Source organism: Neopsephotus bourkii, unplaced genomic scaffold (assembly GCF_033783945.1).
Source record: "Neopsephotus bourkii isolate Nb327-2 ecotype Australia unplaced genomic scaffold, CSIRO-AGI_Nbou_v1 NB_753, whole genome shotgun sequence".
NCBI lineage: Eukaryota > Metazoa > Chordata > Aves > Psittaciformes > Psittacidae > Neopsephotus > Neopsephotus bourkii.
The window spans coordinates 2118332-2146111 of NW_026901251.1; the positions used below are offsets into that span (position 1 = coordinate 2118332).

Sequence of the window (27780 nt, forward strand, 5' to 3'; positions counted from 1 at the left end):
GGTGGCATTGTGTGCTTTGAAAAAGGATATCGTGGATTATGCTAGGAATAATTTCTGTGTTTCTCTTTTCTCTCATAGTCACGACCTATTCCCTCACACCTTACTTCAGCAGTTGCAGAGAGTATCCTGGCTTCCGCCTGTGAGAGTGAAAGCAGAAATGCTGCAAAAAGGATGCGGTTGGATAGACAGCAGGTACTGTGTTGTTTGGGGATCTACCACATCTGTATTTATAAATGCACTGGACTCATTTACATAGGATGCCATGTAGAAGGGTGGTGCAATCCCTTATATGCTTCTTGCTAGGAAGAATGATTAAAATACAAAAGCTGCAATTCCTTCTTTAAATGAATACACAAGCATGCCTTTGTCTATATTTACATAAGCCGTATGAGGGTGTCTAGTATATTTATAATGTCCAGCTGGATAAAGCTATATATTTGCTTTTTAATGGTTGTAGATTTTGAGGTTGTAGCGTGTAATCAGCATACTAGAATTAAGAGGAACAGAACATACAGTATATATATAATTCACATAAATAACAGAAACGGTGCATGTGTCCATGACTCAGTGTATTTATCTGTGCGCATACTCTCTTTCAAAATGTATATGCATTTGTAAATGTAAGGTGAAATAGTGTAAGTTTCTGAAAATAACTGTTTGCCTGAAACAGAAAAGTTATTGTGGTATAAAGCAAAATGCTGTCAATTAACTTATTAGTGACTTTTTAAAGCTCATATAAATATTTTTTTTTTCTTATGTGATTATTCACCTCTTACAGAACATAATAGGATTTAGAATAGAATTGCATGTTGTCTATTTTTTTTTTTAATCAAACTGGTAGCTCATTCCAGGCTTTGATTATTTAGTTGCTGCACAGATACAGTTGAATGCCTAACATTCTTGTTGCAAAGACTATTAAGCTTTATTTCTCTTCATGATTATCAGAAAGTCAAATCTTAGTAATATCTTAGTTGCTCCAAAATACGGTTTCTCTCATGGTAGGTGACCTTTTTGGTATTTTTATGGAAAAGAACATTTTTTAAAAGAACTTTTCCTTTTTATACATGGCTCATTGAGTTCTTTCAGGTTGTGCTCTAACTGAATAAGGGGCTCACACTGCTGTCCATGGAACATTGATAGTTTTAGGATGTAAGAATGGATATTGCTATTTCTTTTTGCTGTTATATTTTTTGTTAGTATTTTCATTCTTCCTGTATGTTTGCCTTAAGATTTACAAATCACATGGGATGTCAAAGCACCATAATGTTAATTATGGCTTAGTTTAGAAGTAGTGCTCATTCAGATTCTGCAGGTTTCCTATTCTCTTATTCTCTGATTTTTCAGTGAAAATAAAAAAAGACAAACCTAACAAACAAACCAAGCTGCAAAGTCGATGTGCTTTCCCCAAGGAGAACTAGAAACACTTGTGCAAACATCAGTTACTTTCATTGCACAGAATTGTGGGTCAATTCCTTGCTCTAGCCAGGGTGAGGCAGAGTTTTCAAGTGGTTTAAATGATAATCCCATAATACTATCCAGGGAGCCAGAGAGCTGTTGAAACAAAGACCATATTAAAACTGTAGACAGAACTCAAAAAGCATATTAATAGGATTTTTTTTTCCTTCTAATTGTGGTATTACTATCACAGAAGGGCTTTGTAACTAGATGATCTTAAGGTCCTTTTCAACCCTAACTATTCTGATTCTCTGATCCTTGAATGGCAAGGTATTTCTTTACTTTTCATTACAGAATTAAAAATCTTGGGCAGAATGTCTCCCAACTGATCACCTTAATTGCAATTATAATGTTAAGGTATCAAAGCTGCTACAAAGGACAGGTGTTGGGTTCTGCTTCCTTCATCTCTGCCTTCTTTTTGGCAGTGAGTTCTGGAAACACTGTGGAGACAGTTGCAAATAGCCATTTGACTCAGCAAGCATTAAATTAACTTGGTTGACACAGCTTTGGTGCTTGCAAAACTATTTGTGCATTCAGGATAGATTTGCTAAATAGTTCTGCCTGGCAGAAAAAAAGAAAAAAAAAAAAAGGAAAGTGTGTTAGGTAGCTTCATAAAACTTATAATGAGAAATTTACCCTGCAGGGTGGAATAGCTAAGACATTAAAGCAGTGAACCTTGGTTCTAGCCCCAGTTCCATGGAAATGTAATTATTTATTCTGAGTATGCGACTTTAACAAAGTAAACTGAGAGGAAAACGTTCCAGAATATTTCTGAGTGGAATATTTAACACACACTGCTCTGCTTGGTTCCTATGCTGAGATGGAAAGTGCACCTGTATCTTCACATCCAGGGAGAGTGTCTATTAGGAAAGAGGGTTCCATCCTTCTCCTCTGCCTAACTTTTATCTGTTACTTATTTTCAAATTTCCTTCACTTTTCTTACATATATCCAAAATAAAATATTTTTGTTAAATTTTTTTTCCTAAACAGAATAAAGTTCAAAAAATTCAGTTCAGCATGTTGTTTTTACTGTTCCATAGCTCAGAAAAAAAACCCCCAATGCCTTGTTTTCTTGTTAACGTATCTCTACTTCTCCTTCTTAAAAGTGAATTTCCAAAATGGGCATTACACCAATGGGTGTCCTCAGGCTTTGAGGACCCTTCAAATTTCAGTGAAAATCTGGGGGAAGGGAAGGGGAAATAAGATTTGGATAATGAAAATAACCATTTCATAAATTATATCAAGAGGTCTAATGGAGGACAAGCTTTAGACAGTCCTGGAAAGTAGATTTTTAAGAGGATCTGGTAAGAGCACTCATTCACCACTTCCCCTCAGAGCTGAATGGAACTGTTGTATTTAAGCTGCTTTATTCTTGCACATAGCACAGTGAAGGTCTGCCATATTCTCCAGAGGGGTGATCTGCCTTAAAGTGAGATGTAATTTACATCCCCACTGCAAACATTTTCAGAATATTACCCATAAAATGTGAATGCATAAAGATCACAGTGAATGTTGTGCCCCGTGCTGAAGCTAAGATGAAACTTCAGCAGCTTCCTCAACGCCTTTTCTTGTCTTGTTTATGCTCTTTCCTCTTCTTCTCAATTTCTCTTCTTCTACCTGGCACAACACTGTTCCTGAGCAGGAAGTTCTAAGCATGTTGCATGTACATCTGTACTTCGGTAAAAGAATATGAATTACTGCAGCAAACATGTTTCTACGTACAGTGTTAATTTTACCAGTGGTTTAATGAAAAATCATCTCAAACATTGCTCAGCAAAAAGAACTGGTCTGAAAGTCAAACCTATGAAAAATTCTGAAAGCTCATTTTTTTTCTTTTGAACAGATAGAGTATTTGCCATAGAAATATAGAATCACAAAATAGTTTGGGTTGGAAGGGACCTTCAAAGGTCATCTAATCCAACCCATTCATAAGTATTAGCTATTAGCTGCTTATTTTCACAAATAACAAGTTTGAAGGGTTGGCTTTATATACCTCTAATCCTGTGCACAGATTGGTATCTCTTCAGAAGAAAGCTCTCCAAAGTGTGTCCATGTCTGTGTACACACAAATACTGCATTTTATGAATGACTTTCTGGAATTCTTTCTGATAGCTGCAGTGCTTAATATAGCACTGATTTAAGGATATTGTTAAATCTGATAAATTCTGAAGCAAGAAGAAACCATTCTTCTACCTATATGCTTTAAATTCCACTCACGTGACTTTTGTATTTCCTAACTGAAGGCTGAAAAAATCCTACTTAAAAAATAAGTTAATGAAAACTGGTCTTGCTGACATCAATTACTTACTTTCAATGTTTTTTGTCATGGCAATACTTTATTTCATAATGGGAAAATCAATGTGATCTCGTCTGTCAGGAAGCTAGTAACTTCCCATAGGTTTTGAACCTGTAACAATAAAAGTTTTGTCAGTTTCTGAGACTTCTCTGTAAGGAATATAAATGTGTTTACTAGGTCATGGTAGCTTAGACTATAATGCTTTGGCTGTCTGACTGTGTTAGATGTCACTCGAGTGCTCTCTTTAGCTTCAGTGCATTTTCATTATCTTGAGATCAAACTTGGTTGGTTAGCCAGAAGCCTAAGTGCCAAGAAGTTATATATTTGATAGATATTACCCAGCTGAAGAGTTCTGTCGCTTCCAATTTTTAATTCTGCCATGTAGTAAAAATAATTTATTCCCTTGCACAAATTTTAGATTTACATATACTGACATTGTATACGTTCACTGATGCTACTGCCAAATGGTGAAATGCTTATGACACTAGGCTGGATTTGATTGATCTTTTCCAGTCCAGATGAGGCAGTGGGTACAGAGGCAATGCAGAACTTCTGTGCTCGCTCCAAGCCATCTCTGATGAATCTGGATACTGAAAAAGGCAACCCCAGTCTTGAATTTTGAGGCTTTTTTTCATCACAGTTGATAAGAAATGTAAAAACTGCAATTGGATTGACTTTCTATGACTTGCTTCAGTCAGAGAGAGAAGAGGCATTACCTGAATCCTTAAGATTTCATGCACTTCCGAGTGGTATCTTGAGATGGTTTCCTAGGATAATTCTTCAAGATCCTTATTACATCTCTAGCAGTGTGAAACAGTTGCACAGGAGGGTCTGGACTACTGTCAACAAAGGTGTCATGAAACAAATTAAGTAGAGTTAAAATACAGCCCTTTTTACATGCAGTCGTTATATACGGTGAAGAAGATTAAGGTTCTCCTCCCCCAGCAATTTTACTTTAAAGCCTTTTTCACCATCTTGGCAAGCCTGTGACCAATGGCCTATGCTGACTTACTTTAATTCTTCACATGAGATCATATCTGGAGATGGCTGCAAGACAACTTTGCAGTTGCAAGAATATTACTTAGTCTTTCTCTCTGCTTCAGTTATTTCACTCTCATTAAATGTCTCTTAATCATAAGGTTAAAAGATATGATTAGGATAAATAAGATTAGGAGAAATGTTCTGGTTATATTTCTGAGTCTCGTGGAAGCTATCAGTTTCTTTAATTATGAAACCTAAACTCAATTTAAAAACCCTTTAATTATTTGAGCTTTTCAAGTTGATAGAAGCAAGTCTATGCACTGTGCAGACTATCAGGCAGTATGATGCTATGAAGCAGTTCTTTATGATGAACACTAACTGCATTTTTTAAGAAACATATCAAGATGACAGCTATAATTTTTTTCCATGCTATGATTTGTAAGCAGGCAAATTAAATATCAATAATCATCATGGTGGAGTGAAGGAAAATACCTAATGCCTAAGGAAGAGAAAGTTTAATGGTCCCAGGTTTACACTGAAACATACATGAATATAAATTTGCAAATAAGCACTTTAAACACATTCTTCACCCCCATTCTAGTTTGGGGGATAAAAGGAAGCCGAGTCTAAAGTTTGCAGTGCTTTAGCGGCATATGAATAAGGTGTTAAGAATATTGTAGCATTTAGTAATTTTAATAATACTGTTTTTAGCTGTTAAAGGAGTAGGAGTAGGTGGCTATTAGGTTTCTGACAAAGCAATTATGGCCTAGATACACATGCTGGGAGCTGACCTGACATTTGCCTCTGGATAGTTGTCATAGCAGCAACCTGAATAGAGCAGCTCGATGCAAGTGAGGATTGCAGATTGGATACAGGTTCTGTTCTAATGTAGTGTATCTGAATATTAATAAACGTGCACATGTACTGCCACTTGGACATCACCACTACTGTGTTTCCTTCCTTTTGTATCTAATTCCTAAATGTTCATTTTTAAAGAAATTAAGTTTTGTGAGGAGCTGCTAATGATCTGTCTCCATACAATTCCTGGTGCCATTTCTCTGCATGTAACAAGGGGTTGACCAAAAGAAAGACGCTAAAGCACAGTTTTATTAACAACAAAAAAAAAATAATGCCTGGCTGTTGCAGACCAGGAGCAATTTGTGTCTTGATTAAGAAAGAAGGCAATTACTAGTGGACAAATGACAGGTAATTGTAAAACTGTTTTGGAGGAAATTAAAAATCTGAACTGCAGTGAGGGTGTAGATCTCCATTGCAGAGTCACTGTATCTGACTTTCAGCAGTGAGGGGGAAGAGACCTTTAAACTGACATATTTTGAGGACAGAGAATTTGTGTTTCAGTTGTGCCACAAATGCACAGCTTTTAGATCCTGACACTGAGCAGTTATTTCCTGTATTACCCTTCAGGTAGCAGGAAAGAAGGATATATATTTGTGTCTCCCTATGTAAGTTGTTCTCTTTCCTAATCAACGCACGCTGCAGCTCGCAGAAGCTCTTTTTTTCTTATATATAGGTGGTTGGTTGGTTTGTTTGTTTAATCAAGGGCAGATTTGGACACTACTGGTTGCAGAAAAGGGAGTTATGCAAAAATATCTCCCAGTGTGTGCTGGAGAATACCCCACTGAGGTAGTGCTTCTGTGGCAGAAAGCTGCAAATTCAGAGGGAGCATGAAGAAGCGGTTTTGTTTCAGGGAGATGGAGACCTTGCCACAGCTATTCAGCGTGCAGGAAGAGCACATCAACTGCAGATCCCTGTTAGAGGTGAAGGAGAAAGCATCAGGAGTTCCTTTCCTCTTGGATTTCACAGAGCCTAATTTGCTTTAGAGGATGGGAAAGAAAAGGCACTTCATCCATTCTGACCATAAGTGGCAGCAGTGCAGAGGGATGGGACCATGTCCTCTCTCTGCTGTATCCCTACTGAAGACCTGAAAAATTCCAGCTCAAAGTGATGTTCACTTCAGAATGGAAGGCTTGCAGAGTCTGAGATAATAGAAAAAAAGCCAGTGGAAGCAGATAGTTCACTTGAATTAAGCAAACAAATAGAAACTGGAATCCCCAAACTCACAAGAGGCAAAAGTCACTAACTTGCAAAAAGCTCAATGCCTCTTATACTTCAGAAGTTTTATTAATAACAGCTTATTGTATTCAGACATGTCTTTGTGATTTGGTATTTAATAGGGATCAGAGTGATTTCTGCACTTCAGTGTTTTATTCTTTTTTATTGGTGTTCAAAAAGTTCACTAAGACTATAACATCCTTGGATACTCACATGCTAGTTTGCATTTTAGACCTTGTTCACTTCCATCATTTCCCTACCTAATGATTATTTTACTTCTGAGTTGGTCTTTGGTTTGCTTTTGTGGTTCCAAATGATATGCTTCAACCACCAAGGCACAAAATGTTATGCAGGCATCGTTTAGCTGCATGTGGATTATTGCCAAGCGATCAAATTATGTACTAGTACTGGGAAACTTAGCTTCCTACCCAGAATTCACTGGCCATATTGTCAAGGGGAAGAAAATAAGTGGTATGCATTGTAATTTTAAATCCTGCTGCCTTTCAAGTCGGTGGCAAAATTCCTGATTTCAGCAGTGCTGGATAGGGTTCTGTCATTAACAGATGCAGCTGGAAGGGACTGCTGAGTATCACAGGGCAGTCCCCCTCCCTTCATGCTCGAGCCCAACCTACATTAAATTTGCCACATATATTGGAAAGGAATAACATGCAAGGCATTCAATTGCAAATAATTTCATGCCTTGGATTTACAGTGAGGCCCTAAGGTGAACAGCTGATTTTTCACCTCAACACAGAGACCATTAAATTAGAAAATGCTTTGTTTTTCCAGCCTCTTTGTACTGAGTGTATATGGTTGATTTTCAAGCGGCTGATTTCGGAGAACACTTTCAACACCCCAAGCTACAATAAGATCTTCATTGTGAAGTAAAATTGATGCCAGTGTAAGTTTTCTGTTCTGGAGTTTGATAAAGTTGAAAGCTCAGAAGTCGAGGGTTGGGTTGTTCCTAGAACAGGAACTTTTTAACAACCTTATCTCCATTCCTACTATATGCAGAATGAAAATTAACAGGGACTGGAACAGCCTCCTTCCTTCTGTCTTTAATACCCAGCTCCTGGCAAGGAGGCTGAAGAGGAAAGGCTGGTGGAAATGTAGGTATAAAAGTTCTCTTCTCAAGCCCAAACATGGATGTATTGGAGTCAGGGCTTTGGTTCTTCCTGCTCATGTGCTGAAAGCCAGGAATAGAGAGCTTTTTATTCATCCCTACCTTTCATATGACAAGAAGATACTAAATGTGAAGCATTTTCTTGTCTGTCAGATGTTTCCAGCATAGAGACAAGTATGCTAAAAGCATGATTTTGTCTTTCATTTCCTCTGTTTAGCTAACAACTTCATTGCACACACCCTGCTGCGTACAGCACAGGCAGGGAATAATATTTCTGGCGAGTAAATTCTTGTTATCATGCAGAGTTTGGGCCAGTTTAGTGAAATCGATGTAAACCCAGTGTGCATGTACAAATGCTTTATTTTCAAGAGTGGCCTGTTTTGGTTAATGAATTGATAGATTTAGAAGGCTTTAAACAATCATAAATTACTCCTAAATTCAAAGTATTGATTGCACAATGGGTTCAGATCTATCCCTCAGTTAGAACAGTGCAATTCTTCGTGCAGAAAAATATATGTAGAAATGTACACACAGACTGCATATGTTTGGTAGCAGGAACATGTTTGTGATTCAACAACTGGCTTGATGTCCCTAAACTAAATTTAGAAACATATTTTTCTCAGAAAAAAATAAAAGCTATAACAAGCTGTGGGAGTGCGTTGCCTGGGAGCAGCACCAGCTGCTAAAGAGGCTGGGCACAGGGCAAAGCAGCCAAGCAGGCTATGGCCAGCAGCCCAGGCATCATGCCAGAAGAATCCTCCCCTGAAATGAGAGTATTTGGGGAACAGATTTGTACTGCGATGCACAGATTTCATGCTTATTACTCATGGTATTTCATATTAAGCTTCGGTTTTACTGTCTCCATTAATGAAGCAAATCAGAAAGTGCATCTTCCAAAGGCCAGTCAAAGTTCATTTCTTTGTTTCCTCCAACAACTGATGCTGCTCTGTTTTGATGACTGTGGAATCAAAAAGGCCATATCCCAGAAGCATCACTTCTGATCTACTGCATCTTTTAAAATACATAACCTCCATAGTACTGAAGTTAAAGGAATGTGCACCAGGTTCTGACCAAAATTTACTGCAAGTCGTCTTCAGCAGCAAAACATCTTCTTTCTGCTAAGTGCTTTGATACAGAGTGAGGAGGTCAGTTGATTTTTTTAGAAAACACCTTTTATTTTTAAAAGAGGTTTTTGGTGTTTTTTTTTTTTTTTTAAACTAAAAATGTCAAGTTCTACCTGAGGCAGTTTCAAAACCCAACAGCTCGCATTGAATGCACAGAAAGAATGTTTGTTTTCACAAGCATGCAGTTTAAGTTTTAATGCGGATTTGAAATAAAATCATTAGCAATCAAATGTATCCAACACAGGGTAAAATATCTTTAAAACATCAAACCTACTCTTGAAAACAAGACCCAGTCATTAAGTGCATGCAAAAAAGTAATTTCTCAGTCTCTAACAGACAAGAAAACTGGTTTTTAGAAGACAGCTGTCTATAACTCCCACTAGAATTTACCTGTGGAGGAGATACCATATTGTAAATATGTCAATATGCTAGAATCTCCAGTGAGCTTTTCTTTTTTTTTCCTTTCCAAAGCAGAACATGCAAACATTTTTAATTTGTTGAAACTGAAGAAGCTAATTTAGCATTGACCTCAAATGCTTTGTGTCTAGGCTGTTATCTTCTGTTTCTGAATGAAGAAGAATTTCATTTAGAATCTAATAGAAAGTGCTTTGTTCCATCCCCCCTACCACACACTCCAACATATGTAATATTAAAGAATGTGGGACAGAAGAGAAATAGGAAAAAGCACTCCAACAGTCCAAAACATAGTTCTGCAATAAAGCCTTTTTCAGTGGTTGCATCTGCATACCCCAGAGCTAGCAGGTGTATGAAAGCTGTTTTGTATCACAAAAATATGCTGTCAGGAGTGGGAGTGATACCAGTTGTAATGCAGTAGACTGAGAGACCTATAGTGGGAGGTTTAATTATGTTGACCATGATGATATTGTAGTAATAAATCTGCAAAGCTGGCAGAAGCATTGCTCCAGGACTCCCACACATTTTCCCCTGCATGCTCCCTAAACATTTGATTCACGAGTTTAAACATTTTCTCTGTTGGTGCTCTGGTGCCACAGTCCTTTTGCACTGAAGGGAGAAATGGCTGATCTATCCCAGCTGAAAGTGTTGCCCATCACAGTCACTAAAAATGGCATGTTGGCAAGGGGGGAGAGAGACATGTCTTCCTATAGGAGTGCCTCACTGAAATAATCTGTTGAGGACAGTGCGCATAAGTATGAAAAATGCAGAGAAGAATGCTTGATTGTGATCATAAAAGTGGAGCTGCCTGAGGCATAGCAAGCCTTGTTCTGAATGTGAGAAATACACAGCAAAGGAGAAATTTCTCTCATTTTGCATCCTTCTGGTTCAGCAGTAAGTACTGCTACGCCTTTGTCATCATGCATCAGTTTGCAGTAATATATTGATTCATACAGCACCATTACCTGCAGGCAAGACTGCTCTTGGAATGGGAAAAGATGGCATTGTTTACTTGTTGTTTATGTTGTTTCTGTTTGGAAGAAAGGTCAGATATTCAGACTCCTGCATTTTTACTACGTGTCAATGAAGAAGTGGCAAAAATGATAAGTAGCCATAAGGTGCTGGCCTCTGCAAAGAAATTGGCTTTTAAAGGACTTGAGGGGAAATGCAGCAACGTAAGAATAAACATGACATAACCTATGCTTCATTTCCACTGAACTTTTACCTTTATTTTCTTCAGTTTTTCAGCTAATCTGATTTCAGTAGGGTCACCCTAAGCCCTGGAATTGATTATGCAGTTCTTCACTTTGGGATCAGGCATGTACCAAATGAAGTCTCCCATGGTCCTGTGCCTCGAGCTATATTGGGCTGAGAGATCTATGGAGATGGCATAGGGAAGGAAAAGATCCTTTCATATAGTCTCTGGTCCTGTCCTCTGTGGCAGGCTGAAGGAATTGCTGATGCCAGATGGGAAACTGGCTTTCCTTGAAGGAAAATGTAGGATGAGAATGGGTGGGGAGGTACAAATAAAGGAGGTGGGCATTCTCAAATAGTTTCTTTCAGTAGTCATACTGAAACAAGGCCTAAGTCAGTAACTTATTATAAGGCCTAAGTCAATAACTTATTATAAGGCCCAAGGCAAGTGCAATGCTGTGCTGTTCTTTAGGTCAGAGTGAAAAACTGCCTTTGTTTCCTGCCTCTCCTGAGAGGAAGAAATTCTGTATAAGGTTTTGGCCCTAACAAATCTTTCTGCTGTTACATTGTGGAGGAGCAAAAGTTCTCCTCTGGTGTTCTTCTGCAAAGCAGAAAATGGTGGCTCCAAAGACTCTTCTACTCTTTGCATGGCACCCTTGCCCCTTTGTCTGAATTTGTACTGCTTTTCCCATGGGAAATGTCACATGCATTTTGTGAAATAAGCCGTGAACACATAGGAGTTTTGGCAAAACTCAGAGGCATTGGCACAATTCATGTATACAAGCCAGGTCCAGTTTTGCCTCTTAAATGCCCGTAGCTGTTTGTAATCCATTCTCACCATCGCTGGAGACATTCTTAAAAACAGCACTGAAGAAGTCATTGCTGTGCATGCCCTGAAGTGCACTATGCAGGCCTGCACTATGCACCTGTCTTGTGTGTTGAGACAACTTGCAATTAATAGTGGTCTAGTGGTTTTTTCATACATTAAGATTCTCTAAAAAAATAAAGAGCATGGTTATGTCCAATATAATTTATTAAATAGCTTATGAAGGGTTATAACTTTAAACTAAGACATGAAGAGCAGGAGCTATAAAGTTTGCTTGCAGGACTCTTTTCTGTCATTAGACCACCTCAAATGCGTTTGCTACCTTGAGTTGCACTTTTCAACATTCCTTTGTCCCTGATGGAAAAAAGCACACCAGGGAAAGCACATTCAAAAAAATCAACTAAAACTTCACTAAAGGACACTAAGTTTATCTCAAGCACCACAGAAAAAAAGATAAATGTTGTCCTTTTCTATTTGGATAGAGTGAGACACGTTCTTTTAGAAGAACCCGATTTCTCTTTCCCCAGTGACTTTGCATCACAGTTATCTAAACTATAGGAATAGCTCATTCATGTGTCCATGCTCAGCCAGCAGCACTGGTGACCTCTGAAAGCTCATGTTACTCCTCTGCTATCACAGTGGTTAATCAACTGGTTAAAGCTGACAGGCTGTGAAAAATGATCCCTCTGCTTTGCTATTGCTCCAACAGAAGTGATTCTCTGACAACTACTTGCAACAGCCATATGAGTACCTCTTCCAAAAGAGCTTTCTGTTCTGCAGGTGAGGTGGCAGTGGTGAAAATCTCCAACACTGGAATGTGAAAATACTAACCTTTTACTTAAGTTTAGCGTACCCATTCCAGTCTATAAATAACATGTCATTCTATCAGAAATGCAGAAGGCTGAGGTTCATTTTCCTCTCTCACTCAACAATAGCACATTTTTATTTTGATTTTCTTTTTCTCTGTCAGTCTTATGCTTTCATTTCTTGTTGAACACTGGCTTGTGTCAATTTTGATGCTTGGTGACAGCAACTGCTGCTGGCAGCTCAGTTCAGTTTTAGTAACCTGAAAGGAAAAGGAGCTTACTGCCCTCCTAAGCTGAAGCATGATACTTTTCTTGGCTCTCTACCCTGTGTCAGGGGGACAGTTTAAAGGTCCTCGAACTTTTGGCAGCTAACTTAATATTTGGTAGACACTCTTCGAATTCCTACATCACCATTGGCATTACAGGGAGCTTAGATGCCGAACTGGACACTGTATCAGTACTATATTAGTATTTCCTCACCATCTAAACCAATCATTGTCTAAAACATGAAAACCAATTTGATACTGAAGTTCACATCAAAATCATCATTAATACCTAGACTTCTGGCAGTAACATGTGCAATACAGTTGCATCTGCATGGTTGGAGCACTTTTTCATATAATGCTACATCTGCACCAGAAAATTATACACTGAGACTGATGTGGTCTCCATGCAGTGATAAGACTATAGACGGAAGCAAGGAGAGTGGGACACAGGGTATGAACTACTGGGTCCCAGGCAAGGGAAATCAGCAATCTCTCACAGGCAAGGAAAAGGCAGCAATTTCTCCGTGTTTAAGAAGACAACACCTTCCAGACCCTGCAATGGGAGCCAAGGATCCCATGGCTCATCTTCCTTTTAAAGTCCTGCTCTGTGGAGATGATGATGGTCACTTCCAGCAGCTGCTTCTCTGTGAAGAGCCAGAAAACTCTAAGCTGATACTCATGTCTCTCCATGTAATGATGGGATGATACACTCACAGCTAAAGCATGAGCGTTCAGCTTAGCTGGAATACCCAGCTCCAACTGAGCTACAAATTGAGTATTATGTCACACAGGTATAGGCCTTCTCTTTTTTTTTTTTTTTTTTTGCATACTTGATTTAAGTAGAAAAAGTGAAGAAAATAATGCAGAGAGAATGATACAGAAAAAGGTGTTCTAGATATGGTAATGAGGGTGGAAAGCTGAAAGCTGTGCAGTCCCCCAGCTGTTCCTTTCAAGAGCAGAAATAGGGTGCATGCCTGAGGACAGCAGTTATGGCCCTCTTGATTTCACTGATAAGTTCACCCCTAAATTATCAAAACACTTCCCAATCTAAAGAATACCTGGCATCAGTTCTGAGTTATTATTTGAACTTGACTTCCTCTTTTAGTTTAGCCAGCTTGTACAAATTTACTCTTAGCGCCTCTGGGAAAAACCTCAGGGATCTTTTCTGCTGTTTGCACATAGACCTCATCCGTAATTCTAGAGCCTAATCCTCTGACAAAGACCTGAAATGCTGTTTATGAAGGACAGCTTAACTTGAAGGGGAAGAAGTCTGTCTAGAGGTGCAATTATTTTTTAAATCTCCCTGGCCTGATGATTTTGGGTGACAGGTTATGGCACTGTTGATGGATGCATTATTTAAAGAATGTGACTAGCCTGAGAGACGTGGAAAAATACCCCAGTATCAATATACATAAATACAGATATCCAGATACCTGTCTTGGAAAGTTATCAGAGAATAACTTTGCTCCTCAGAGAAAATATATCTGTGGTATGTTTTAAAGGTTTTTCTAAACAGGCTATAAAGAGTCTAGCAATTCAATTTTCATGTTTCAGCTATGGGCACAGAAGTTCTTTGGTCTAGGAAAAGGTTTTACCTTTTTCTACAAACCTTACCTTAGATCACATGCTTAGATCACCGCTGCAAGAGCACCACCTATTAAAGGATGTTGTTCTTTTAAAGGACTATAAATATTCAGTTCTTTAAATATGAAGGCCAGCCAATGTAAAGGACTACTGTGAACCTTCATTTGGATTTTAAAGTCAGTGAATTATGTAGGTCTCTTTAATTTTCTTCACGTCCCCCTAATCTTGAAGAGGGTTTTATTTAGTGAGTGGTAATCCCAACAGAAACCTTAGCAACTGGACAGGGGAGAAAGAATGTGCAACAGAAATCAAAACTGAAGTGAAAACTCACAGTTTGGGCTGTTCAGCCTGGAGAAGAGAAGGCTGCGTGGAGACCTCATAGCAGTCTTCCAGTATCTGAAAGGGGCCTATAGGAATGCTGGGGAGGGACTCTTCATTAGGGACTGTAGTGACAGGACAAGGGGTAATGGGTTAAAACTTAAACAGGGAAGTTTAGATTGGATATAAGGAGGAAATTCTTTCCTGCTAGGGTGGTGAGGCACTGGAATGGGTTGCCCAGGGAGGTTGTGAATGCTTCATCCCTGGCAGTGTTCAAGGCCACGTTGGACAAAGCCTTGGGTGACATGGTTTAGAGCGAGGTGTCCCTGCCCATGGCAGGGGGTTTGGAACTTGATGATCTTAAGGTCCTTTCCAACCCTAACTATTCTATGATTCTACGATCCACCGTTTGTAGAAATTCAATTTCCACCACTGCTAAGCACACTGAGCCAACAGCCTCACTGCAATGTTAAGGGAAAATTTTGCCAACTGCGATGTGCTAAAATAATATTTAGCTGTCTAGGCTTCCAGGATATTGGTCATAAAATTAAAAGCTGGGTGAAACACTAGAGAATAAATTTAATGTGATTAAAGCGAATAAAAGATCCAGTGTTCTGTCAGAGCAATGTATGTCATCCAAGCAGTTGGTAGTATCATCACTCATTACTATTACCTGGTACTTCCCATTATAATAGTAGGCATGCAATTTGGTGACCTTCAGCCTCTAGGGATTACAGTTACTGTTCTCTATGCCTTCCATCTGCTCAACTCTTTCAGGGAAAACATCAGCCCTTTTTCAAGAACAAGAAAAGTTTTGTCCTATAAAGCTAGTTAGATCCTTAAATGTATTTAGCATGTCTTAAAAAAACCCAAACTACAGATATTACTAATGAAAATACTGTGGGTTGAAAACAGGTGCTAGCCTGGCTAATTGTGGAACTTGGGTTTGCTCCCTGTGGGATGGGATTGTGGGGATTAGGAGGCTGATAAGAGTATGGGTACAGAGAGAAAATCTCAAATGGGACCACCAGTGGATGTGACACTGATGAAATACAAACTAGGAATGAAACAACTTGAGTTGTTGAAGCTGCTTAGGCATCCATATTTCGAAAGGAGAGTAGGATTTGCTAGGCAAGAATTCTTAAACTGAAATGGAGAGTAGAAGATGAAACTGGAGAAGCACAGAGGATGGACGAGATGAGGTGTAAGGGATTTTGAAGAGACAGTGTATAGTAAGTTTTAAGGGACAGAGCACAGGGTATACATGATCAGGTCATGGGCAGGGAAATGACAGTGATCTCCAGGTGTGTAGGAAGGGGCCACCTTCTGGAATCCTGTGGCTCATCCTCCTTTAAACACCTTTCTTCGTGCAGACACTGATGGTCACTTACCCTGGCAGCTGCTTCTCTGTGCAAGAGCTGAGATGGGCAGAGAGCTCCTAGCCCCACAGCCCCCCTGCAGATTCAACAGGGTGCCCCATGACAGAACTTCTGAGTTTCTTCCCATTGTTTAAAAATTCGGCACAAAGAGAAGCCGGTTATGTTGCTGTGGTTGCAGAACTCAAGTGCTTTACATATTAGGTAATGCTACCTTAAGGTTGCCTTTGTTGCCAGAATCTCAGCATCTGAAAAGCAGTGATAGGAGTTCTGTCTAATGGAGAGTATTGTGAGGATTAATTGGGTGCACTTTGAAAAGTGCTGCATGGTTTTATCGTGTGTTTCTATTTATTTAACTTCTGATTCAAAAATCATAGACATAAATTGGTGTGTTCCAAATAAGAAAAATATAGGAAACATTATCTTCTTTCTTCTAAAGCCATACTACAAGCTTTTGAGGAAATAAAAAAGAAAGAAAAAAAAAAAAAAAGGCACATGAAAGCATGTTTTGTTTTTTCATGTGAATGAATTTTGGTTTTCTTATGTTGAAAAATGGAACACTGCATGCAAATGTTGGGTCCCTGGCTTGGCTATCTGTTTAAAGACTAATCTGCATTTAGTTATCCGAACTTCAAAGTGGTATTCTAAGAGAAGTGTTTATTGACAAGAACAATAGGCAATCCACACTTTTTGGTTTCACATATTAAAAAAGTAAGTATAGAGAAAGATGAGACAAAAATGTGCCTTTTTGTCTTTTTCTTAATTGAGTGGGGAAAAATCACCATGATATAGGGGCAGTTAGAAGCCATCATTCTCAAAGCTGTTGTCAGTCTGGTAGACACTGCATTTTATGAAAGCAGCAGGTAAATGCATCTCAGCATCTTTGCCATTTTTAGATCATTGCCATTTATATTCTAGTTGCAGAAGTTTTGTTAGCTTTATAGTTGGCTAGCATTGTCCATGTGAGTTGGTCTGCATGCACACTCTTTTTTCGGTTTTATGTTTACATATTATCAATGCTTATTGCAAACAGTAGAGCCAAGGCAATAGCACTGCTCTCTCTTAATGGGAAAAATTCTGACACTTCTGTATATATGAGATCAAAATTCAATATAGCCCAAATTTGCCATTTTTTTTGTTTTTTTTTTTTTATTTTATTTTAACCAACTGCTACTTTTTTATATTCTTTTTGGTTGTGATGAAGGAGATGGCGAACAGAAAGAAGCAATGGGATTATTAGAGATCTTCCATAAAAGACAGACTTTTTGAAAAGAAATGTGGATGCTGTGCATCCGCTGGCATGAAGAACAGGAGGCCAGGACACTGTCAGGGACCCTCGATCTTTGTACCACAGTCACGACATTCTGCACTAGCATCTGTGGTGGTGTGGGTGGTATTTCAATTTAAACTATTTATTAGTTTCTCAGAATACCAGTCAGGGCAGAGCAGAGTTTCTTCAATGCAACAGGTTATGCAATAGATCATGAAATCTTCTCTTATTATGCACTGTCCTTAGAGGGTTACTAAAAGGCTTATTTCTGACTAAAAATAAAATTAAATACATTGTAGCTATCTGCCTTTTCTAAGGAGAAAAATTGTGTTCTAGTACAGACATGAACATAAAATTGAGACATAGGTGTGTATATCAAATTGTGGGTCACAGTATCTACTTTATGCTTCCATTTTTCATGTGAACAGATGATTTTGTATTTTAGCATGTTTTTGTACCTATAAGGTATTTTTGCATTTCTGTGATTTCCATCATTTTCCAGATGATATGCTCAAGATTTAAGTTACTTCTACAAAATAAATTCAGAAGAGAAATACTATTAGAAGGATGACTTACTGCCATATACAAAGTCAAATTCTAGATGGGCAAATGTTTTATCCATACCTTGTTCATACTTCTTGTTAAAGGTAAATTATAAATAGTTTAAAAATGGCTAGTTACATCACAGGTTTTATAAATTTGTTATGAATAACAACAGTTTATGTTGTAGGTAGTTAGGTCAAACATATTAATGAATGGTTGGTTCTTACTGAAATGTATTATTTTAAAACAACATTTTAAATAAATTAGTAAGCCTTTCAAGTGTAAGCATAATATAGGGAAAACAAGAAGTGATGAATGGCTAACACAGATATTAAAAAAAATCTCAGTTCTGGAATGACACTTTCATCTCTACAGTAGTTTAAAAGCAAAAGCAATAAGGATAAAAAGAAAGAAGAGGATGAATCTGTACAGAATAGATCTCAAGTATATAAAAGTGAATGTGATATTCACATTCTTTCTCCCCAAGAAAGAGAGAGCCTGGCTTCTTTATGTGTGGTGTGGCAGCAAGGAAGAAGGACAGTTTTGCCTTTTCAAGTACAAAACATTTCTGAAAACTGCTTAAATCCCAGGAGAATGTGTGAAATGTAACATCTAACCCCTCTGGACCAGTCTAATGGTACATAATCCTACCAATAAGGGTGACACCTGAGCCTGCTCAAAAAATGCTCACCAAAAATCCTGCCCTGCTTCTGCATTTAGTCAACCTGAAACAGTGAGCTAAGCACTTAAAGGAGGTCAGATTTCAGGTATGAAATGCATAGTAACTTATTCATCATTTAGGTACAGGTAATTGGTCTGCTCTTTAAAAGTATATGTAATATTTAGAGGAAGCCACCTTTTCTATAGTGGCCGAGAAATTAGAGCATATTCACAGACCCAGGAGTCCTGAGCTCAGCATCCTCCTCAATTCCTTTCATCCCTCCAAGCAATGCCTTCCCCACCAGGAAGGCACTATGCCTGGGCTCCACCTCAAGCTCCAGCACATGGTGCACCATGATTCACAGGGCTGCAGTTAGTTCCGTACCACGTTCCTCCTTTGCCAACGTAGCTCTACCCTTGGACTCCCATCAGAGCAGCTTGTGAGTTTTGCATTAGGGAGTAGCTGGAAGGGAGCAGGGCTGGAAGCCTCCGAGGACAGCACTTCTCTGAAAGAGAACTGAGTCATACAACCGTGTCTGTTTGCTATCTCTGTGGCCCTATGGATTGTGTGTTTCTTTCCACAGAGTGGCACAGCTTCAGCTACAACTCCCACCGTAGTTTTGCTTTGAGCCTTGTTGCTAGGAGATGGCAGCTCTGAGTTCAGATCCCCTCCTCACCACAGCTAGAAAAGACCTGGCATCCCAAATTTTCTGCCTCTTCACAGTGCATTGCATAGAGGAGCCAAAAGTTAAGTCTCCCACTCACTGGCCATTCGCTCTGGCACAAGGGCTGGTACACATCAAGGTGCACCAAATGCCCTTGCTATGCCTTCTGGGCAGGCAGGCTCTGCTTGCTAGAAGCTCAGCGCATCAGTTCTGCAAAGAACTAACTGTTAGCTCTTCAGTGCGCTGACTCTGGAGGGCATGTAAATTCAGGGACAGCAAATTTGTGGGTTCCATGCAGTCTGGTTAAGCAGACAGGCCCCCTGAGATACTCTGCTCAGCCATAGAAGTGGGTCCCCTTTGCACTGCACTCCTTGAGCACAGTCCAGTCCTCGATAAATTTGCAGAAGATCCCTTATGCTCTCATGAGAATGAGGCTGTGAGTGAGTCTATAGCAGGAAGTATTATCTAGTTTTAGGCATACGGATACAGAACACGTCAACCTTCAGAAAGTTAAAGTTTTGGACAATGAGTTAAGCTTTGCTGCCAAGATAGATCTTTACTGTATAGCTTATGAATATTTTCTCAAAGAATATAATACATTTTCTCTTATAAGAGACAGCAATGGCCTTTGGAGATAAAAGGTGAATTACGTTAAAGTTGAACCCCTGACAAAAATACATTGCCATTTTGGCTCTTCGTTTAAGCCTATTGTTACTTGAGAAAATGCATAGGAGACTGATGTAGCCAGCTTTTTTAACAATGCAAAGCTTTGCATCAGCTCATATTAATGCCCAGGAGGCCCCATTCTGATTGTTTATGGAATTAATTATCTGATGGTTCAGTGTTCTGTATTAAATATTAAAATATCTGTTAATAATATATATACCTTCTCCTGGGTCATCTCAGTTGTGCCCAGTTCTCCTTCACCAATACATGTCTACAAGACAGGGATGTCTTAATCTCAGAAGCTGGTAGTGTCTTATTTGAGAGGTAGAATTGGCAACTGCTTCTAGTACAAACAGGAAAGCTGTTTTAGTACCCTTTTTGCTTCAACACAGAGACTGGACACTGTTTGAACTATTTGATTGCTGTGTGCTGTTATACACATTCTTATTTTTAAATAAGCATTTTACAAAAGGGTTGGAGATATATTAGAGCATTCTTAATACGTTTGGTATGTTCAGCAACCATAAAAGGATTGTGCAGGGGAGAGAGGCAATGAAATGGAAGAAATCTTACATAAAGGGGGGATAATTCTGAGAGGCCATTTTTCAGTTACCTACTCTGAAAATGTCGGCAAACATTCTCACCTCTATTTTTCAAATACTGATCTTCTGTAGATCCATTTCATTTGAAACCATTGAAATACATTTTCCTTAGATAAGAGTATAAAATCAAGCCCATGAAAAAAAGTCTCCAACTTAAAGCGTTCAAGTATATTTGCAGGCTAAATCAGAAGTTCTGGCACTCAGGTCCCTGTGGTGGGTGGAGCAGTCACATGCTGATTTCCAACTACTAAAACACATTAAGTCTTTTCTTAATGCTTTTCTTTTCACCTGTGTCATTACTAAAGTTGCTACAGGGGCATTCTCTGATGATGTGCAGAGGTGAGGTGCTCTAAGCAGTAGCAGTAGTAAGTGTAGAAGGGTCAAAAAATACACCTAAACCATGATCTTCTTTAGGGGAAGATTGGAGGGCTGTTGTGCTAAATCCTGTTAAATATCATGCATATATCTAAGAGGCAAACAGGGAGCACTGAAGGCAACTCATGGTATACAAACAGCAGCTGCTCATACACACATAACCAATGCTCTCAAGTCGCATTTGTAGACACCTGCTTACCACTTGTCCCTTGTATGGATGGACATTCACTCAGCCCTCTGAAAATATAGGAAATGCTGCTTTATTCCATGCCTCTATTTCTTCTGTCATTTCTGAGGCTGGTACATCAAAAGTGATTAGTGCATTTGTTATTGGTTTGTCTTATCAGAAAATACATGATTTGCTGGCTCGGAAGAATCATTCTTGTACTCAGAAAATAATGGCTTTTTTCTATCCTTTCCATGCTATTTCTGGACAGAGTCGGGTTTTGCAGGAGACCGTGACCTCTTCAGGGTGAGAGGATGCATCTTCTCCTTTGAGAAACAGTGTGGTTGGCTTGTGGAACACAAATGAATATTCTCAGATTTGTAGGAAACCAAATATTTTTGTTTATTTCTTTCTGAAAAGAAATAATAGTCAATCAAAAACTCATCTGTGCTTGTTTAATGTGCATTATACTCTTCTGAAAGCAATAAATGTGGAGTCTTAACCATGGAAAAGACCCTGTAGTGCAAGGATAAATGTAACAATAATTCAAAACCTTTCCTTGTTTTTGCAGGATGAGGCTGCTCCAGCTGACAAGCAGTACAAACAGGAACCAGCCCAGGTCACTTACTCAACATCAGCTGTTTCCAGCACACAGGAGGTGTTGTACATCAATGGCAATGGGACCTACAGTTACCATAGTTACAGAGGGCTCGGAGGTGGGCTGCTAAATCTTAACGATGCTTCTGGCAGTGGTGAGTTTCCTTACAAAATGTGCCTGTGTGTATATGTGCTCATGTGTACCTTTCCCCCTGCTGCACAGAAAGCTGGTCCAAGGAGTTCAATATCCATAGGCTATTATCACATAATGAGCAGGAACACAATCCCACAAACAGCTACTGCTGAGCAAAATACTTGCTCACTGCATGCTAGTCTCATTTTCAAGGGACTAATTCACAGTAGGGCAAGACTGAGCATGCAGTCTCTAACAAAGCTGAATAAAAAAATGCCAGGTTAGATCTTCAGTTGATTCACACAACTTTATGAGGATCTACCCTGTCATTATTGTCTTCACCTATACTGATCACAAACTAAGGCTATCATTGTCTTTGTGGTTGGAGTTTGTAAACACTGAACTCTGTATTTTGTAACATAAATGAATTGACCTAGATTTCTCACATGATCTCTCTAGCTACTTTAATTTACTGCAGATAAGGATCTGGCATACCAAGTGTTAAATGAGAAATAAGCATATCAATCTATAATCTGAACTAAAAAAGGTGCAGGTAATTATGTGTCAACGTGAGGCTGTATGACCCTCTGAAAAAAACCCAGGGTGTCATTGATTTAGACAACATTCCTTTCTTCTTACATTCACAAGATTTTGTAATGAAAAAATGTAAATGAGTTGTATTATTTGTTTGAAATAGTCCCCCACATTGGTTTCATACAAATTCAGAGCAAATGACAAGGTTTGCCCATTATGATAACAAAGGTTTTGTCTGTCTGTCTGTCAGCAAAAAGTGAATACTTTGGAAGCCTGATGGTCTCTTGCTTCCAAGAACCGTACTTAAAATATGTCTCAGAGGACAGAGAAATCCCTGGGGGTTTGTCCTGGCTGATCCCTCTCTGGCTGAGGAGAGTGCTGTTTCAGTACATGGGCTGAACATAGGCAAGATGCTAATTGTTCAGCTACAGCCTCTATATTCAACATGCTAAGCAGTTTTCAAAACACGATCAGGGCTGCAGCCTGTGAGGAGTTATTGGTATGTGTTGTCCTGGTGACCTTCAGTTGTGTCTGCTTCCTCACGTCCCCCCACATCTCAAAACCCTCAAAGAGATGTGAATGATTTGCATTAAGTTTTCAAAAGGCTTTAAAAAGATAATATTTTAGTTGTCAAAAGTCTTTGACTTAAAGAGTGACTGATGATTACAATGGTTTCCATGTGCATGAAAAACACATAAGGTACTGAATATGATCTCTGGTCAAATATTTTCATAAGAGCAAGACAGGCTGTGGAAATCTGATTCTTGCAAAAATGAACAAGAACTTTAAAACTGTCTTTTACACTGTGTCAGAGAAGATCTGAACCAGTTCCCACTGAAAACAATTGGCATTAGCTCTTTTACCCAACTAAGAGTAGCATTAAACTCCCCCATGTGTTATTTGTCAGCAGAAACCATCGGATTTGTCCTGTTTTACATAATCTTAAACTGTGAGGAATCACAACTGTTTTGAGTATTTATTTGTTCTTCTCTTCAATCCTGTTGTAATAAGATACAGTTTTGTAACTCCCATTTTTCAGTGAATTTGAGGGTTTAGGCAAAAGTATTCTAATGTCACCTCAGCATGCAATTAAAAAAAAAAAGGTACAAACTCAACATCATAAATTAGTGTTGCTTTCTGATTTAGAAGCAACATTTTCTCTGTACCTTTACCATGGAGGACTTCAGTGGTTTTTCACAATTAAAGCTCAAGATGGGTTTTGCAGGACAAACAGTGATTATTCAGGAACTGCCAGAAGCTGCACAGCTAATGCAGCCAGGGAACTGTGCAGGACACTGTATTGCCCTGGGTAGCATTGCTGGGGACCAGTGGATGCTTACAGTTTGCATACTGAGGCTCAAACATTTCTTGCTTGCCTTTCCCTACTTGGACTAGAAAATTTCATTGCTCTCTTGACAGACCTCACAGGACAGTTGTTTGCAGTTGTTACACTGTTTCAGGGACTCTTGTTCCAAACATATGCAAGTCTGTTATGATTATGATGGTTAATGAGTTCCTTTTCTGGAGGGTAGGATATTTGCTTGTGAATTGTTTTCAGGACCTAAGAAAAAAAAATAAGAATTCGTTTCCTTTTACATTTAGTAACCCATGAAATGTTCTTGTCATGTTTACAAACATTCTCCTAGAGTAAAAACAAATATACACCTCAGTCAGGATGTGTGTATAAAAAAATACAGACTGGTTTTGTGTATCTGCTAAAGCAGAAAAAAAAAGGAAAAGTTGCAAAAGATAGCTAAAAAGTGCTTGAATGTCTTTTTCTGAACCTTCCCTCAAAGTAATATGACTGTGTCTAGTTAGCTCTCCTATTTAGTACTCCAGCTGATGCATGTATTTTTTGTACTGTGATTCAATTAATTTGGTTATTTCCTCCCCCATAAAGTTCATCTCTACTCTGATCCCACCTGATCTATCTGCTTTCCCAGCTGTTCCAGTGGCTCTGGCTCTGGGACCTCTCTGTGCCTGCTGTTGCAGTGTTTCTCTCCTCAGCCTGTCCTTTCACATGGCTAATTATAGAATCATAATTAGCTCCTTTACACAACTGTATGGGCAAGCCTTCATGAAACTGCTCAATATGAGCAAGCAGAATGCAAGAGCTTGTACAGTGACCCCTCCTTTATTGTAGACAGGAAAAAAAGCACAGCAAGAAAAGGCTTGGGCTTATAGCACCAAGGTCTCTTTTTTTTCCCTGCTTTTAAACCCTTTAGGCCAAACCAGCTTGGCTGGAAACCTTTACCCCATCACCAAGAAACCTGTGGGCTGGGGAGAAGCCTGTGGGTACATTGTCCTTGATTCTTATAAATCTTAAAAGAGGGCTGTTCTTTGACAAGGGTGGATTTCCATGGCTCTCTTTTTAAGGCTAATGGAGTTCCTGCTACAGAATTGAATGGAGAATCTACAAGGTGGGGTAGCTCAGCGGGTGCAAACAAAACTTGCTTGCCAGCTTGCAGCCAGCCACCAAGGCTTCAGCTGGCCCTGCTCCATCACACCTGGACCAAGCTTGGAGGGGTGGCCCAGCTCGAGGGCAGGGGGGTGAGGATAAGAGGCAGGCTGTTCTGTTAGGAGCAAAATCTCTTGCTGTTGCCAGAAGCTGTTGAAGTCCCTGCATGCTGTCTAAGCATCTCCTGAAAGCATGGGATCGCCCCACCTCCCCATGTGTTTCTGTCCAGTGGGTTGCCATCAACCCTCTCCTGCTGACTGTCAGCTGTCAGCACTCTCTGAAGTCAGGGCAGGCTTGTCAGAGCCTTGCTCTTCATAGCCACTTTTTCTGAAGTCTGTTTTCCCTAAGAGGTGTGGACAGGATTTGTGATGTGAGGTTGTTTCTTTCATCGTTACCTGGTTTTCTAGGTGGAAATGTCAGTCATTTCCCTTTGTGTGTGTAAAAAGAGAGGATGTTTCAGACTCAGTGGCTGATCGGCCATGCAAAACATGCCTTCATGTCATGGTAAGAGAAAGCAGCTGTTGTGTCTCTGTTTTTCTACACAGATCTGCAGCCCACCTCCACCACAGCTGCAACTCAGCACTGCATCCCAGGCACCACAAACGTCCAGTCCCCTTCCAGCTCAGGTGAGTCCTCCCACCCCATCTGAATATGTTCACACCACAAGCAAATCAGCCTTCCTGGTCCTTCTGCCTCCTGGTCCTTCTGCCTCCTGAACCTTCAGGTGGCACAGCCCTGCTGAAGACGAGCTGGGGGAAGCTCCTGGAGCTGACGTTGCTGAGTGGTGCTGCTTCACTTTTGTATGTGACAGTAAAGAGGATGCCTCATTTCTGCAGCCTCAGATTTGGTGAGGTTGTAACCTTCTGTAACACGTTGGTATTTGCATGATCAGTAGAGACTTCTTGGCAATAAACTAGCAAAAAAGCAAAAAAAGTCCAGCTGAGCACATACAGTATAAAGCTAATTCTTAAAGTGCTGACTGGGTTACCTGCAGCATGGCTAGCCACGATGTAGGGGTTGAAAGTTTTTTGCTGTGGTTGATCTCTCCAGCTCTTTTTTATACCTCTACTGTTGCACAGTCTTCTGTGTTCTCAGTGCTACCCTAATGGCATCAAAGGGGAAAGAGATGAGACAAAACAGCTTGGCTCCAACACAGCTGGAGACAGGGGCATGAAGGAATGCAGAACAGGGGTGATAGAGTTAGGAACCTGGGAGAGTGCATTTAGTCCCATTTTAAAAAGGCAAAATGTGGGCTTGGGAGATGCTAAATGGTTTGACCAGTGTTGTGGCAAAGCTAGGAATTTCTTGCTGGGAAATGCTGGCTGAATTCTATAATAAAATCATCCTTACATTCCTCGTCACCTTCCCTCCTTCTCTTCAAATTATCAGACACATGGTATATGCAAGTGTTAATCTGCTCCCACTGTAGGAATGGAGATGGAATGTCTGTGGATATATTGGGCAGTATCCTACTTTTCTAGCTTTGTTCATAGTTCAGGAGACAGCCGTTATGACAAGGCAGGTGTGTGCCACCTAATTAATCTCCTGTGGTGGAGAGGAAACAATACTGTTTCCATACATAATCATTTCATCACAAACCAGTGTGTTTGATGATTGTTGAAAATTCATGATGATAATTTCTGTGTTTTCAGGCATTTCTATGTTTTCATATCTCTTTCCTCAGGCAACACAGCAGTTTTTTCTGCTACCTAATTTAGCTGAAGGTGTGTTTCCCAGAGGGAAAGGTGTAGAAGAGAGAAGGAAACTTGAAAGATCCAATTCATTAGTCCCTGTTTTCTTGATCTGAGCTCTGGCACTTCAAACAATAGTGTTACTCACATCTGCTCTGTATTTGAAGACAGGAGGTAAAGAAACATTGACAGATGCATAATGTCACAATAAAACATTCCTGCAATAATAAATACATCTGATTTGGAAAAAGTAGCATACTTTGATAGCTGTTTCTATTTACTTTTATTGGAGTAAATGAGAATCTAGTGCATACTTTCAGAACCACTCATGGTAAAAAAGGGGAGAGGTGCAACAGAAAACATAGGCAAGAAAGATTTCAAGGCATGGGCAAATGTATTTTTCTATAATTAAGTGCCACTGCTTTTTACATCTTCACTGATGAAAAAGGTTGCTCACCTATTAATGAGAATGTAGAAGCATGGCTGCTTAAGCACATCTAGCTTTTAAAAATTATTTTTGTTATCCTAAATTAATATCTGCAATAGTGATAACCATTTTGAGAGTCACTGACACATTTATTATTCTCTCAGTAGCTGTTAATTATAAGATTGGTAGCTACCCAGTGACAACACACAATTCTTAAGGGATTTTTGCTGAGACAGTTGATACTGTCTAAGCAATCAGTAACAGCACATCCACATCTGACCCATATTTTGGAATTTCATATAAATCATGTTGCTGATGTGTAATGCACGAGGCAATAACTAGCTCCACTTAAGTCTTGTAATTTACAGAAAAGCCATTTGTCCCGCAGTGTATTTAATTTTAGGTATTCCAAGCAGCTAATTTGATAAATGATTGTCTAGCACATGAAGAGTAGGTTTTCAGAGTTCTCACATTCAGCTTGATGTTGTTCCAGAAAGAAGAGTTTCATTTCATATTTTCAGGCCTGTATAACTGGACTGAGGTGGCAAATCGAAAATATTACCATGTTGAAGTGTCAATCAGGTGGTCTTTGCAAGAGGCAAAGAACAATGCTTCAGTTTTCTGAAAGAGTATAAAAGAAAGGATCTGCCTCAGCAGTTTGTTAAACCCACTGCTTAAGAGAATATTGTGCTGTCATAAAAACATGGGAGGTGACAATCATGAGTTATAATAGTATGCACTAAGAGAAATAAATAAAGTATCCTCTCTTCATCTCTATGATATATGCTTAATCTTTGCTTGAACACAGACACTCTGGAACCTGACAATGTTTGCAATCATAATTTTTAATTGTCCTGAAGTACTGCAGGATAGGAAGCTGTATGCTAAAATGTGCAGTGTCACCTTGAAGGAACCTAACACTGCAAAATTCATTGCAAAAGTACATAGTTTTCCCTCTGTATGAGGATACACTTCCTTGTTCCTGTGAAGACTGGCAGCTCACTAAATAATGTCAAATAAACTAAGGAAATAGTTCTATTAAAACTAGGGGTGGTTATTAAAAGAAATGATGACAAAGCTGTTCAGTTTTCTCCAGATTTAGTCATCCATAGTGATGGCTTCTGGAGATAGAGGTACATAGATAGGTACATGAAGTG

General features: G+C 39.3%; 1 protein-coding gene across 7 annotated transcripts in view; it reads left to right on the forward strand.

Moving 5' to 3' along the window:
• NOL4 (nucleolar protein 4) overlaps positions 1 to 27780 on the forward strand; it is a 193327-nt gene that overhangs the window by 160236 nt on the left and 5311 nt on the right. For 6 of the 7 annotated variants that reach the window (XM_061354882.1, XM_061354885.1, XM_061354883.1 and 3 more), the window contains 3 exons: positions 79 to 192; positions 21355 to 21535; positions 25051 to 25131. In XM_061354882.1, the coding sequence (XP_061210866.1) occupies positions 79 to 192; positions 21355 to 21535; positions 25051 to 25131 (376 nt within the window). Of the gene's footprint in view, positions 1 to 78; positions 193 to 21354; positions 21536 to 25050; positions 25132 to 26189; positions 27344 to 27780 lie in introns of those variants that run through there. The other variant, XM_061354884.1, reaches the window with a different exon arrangement.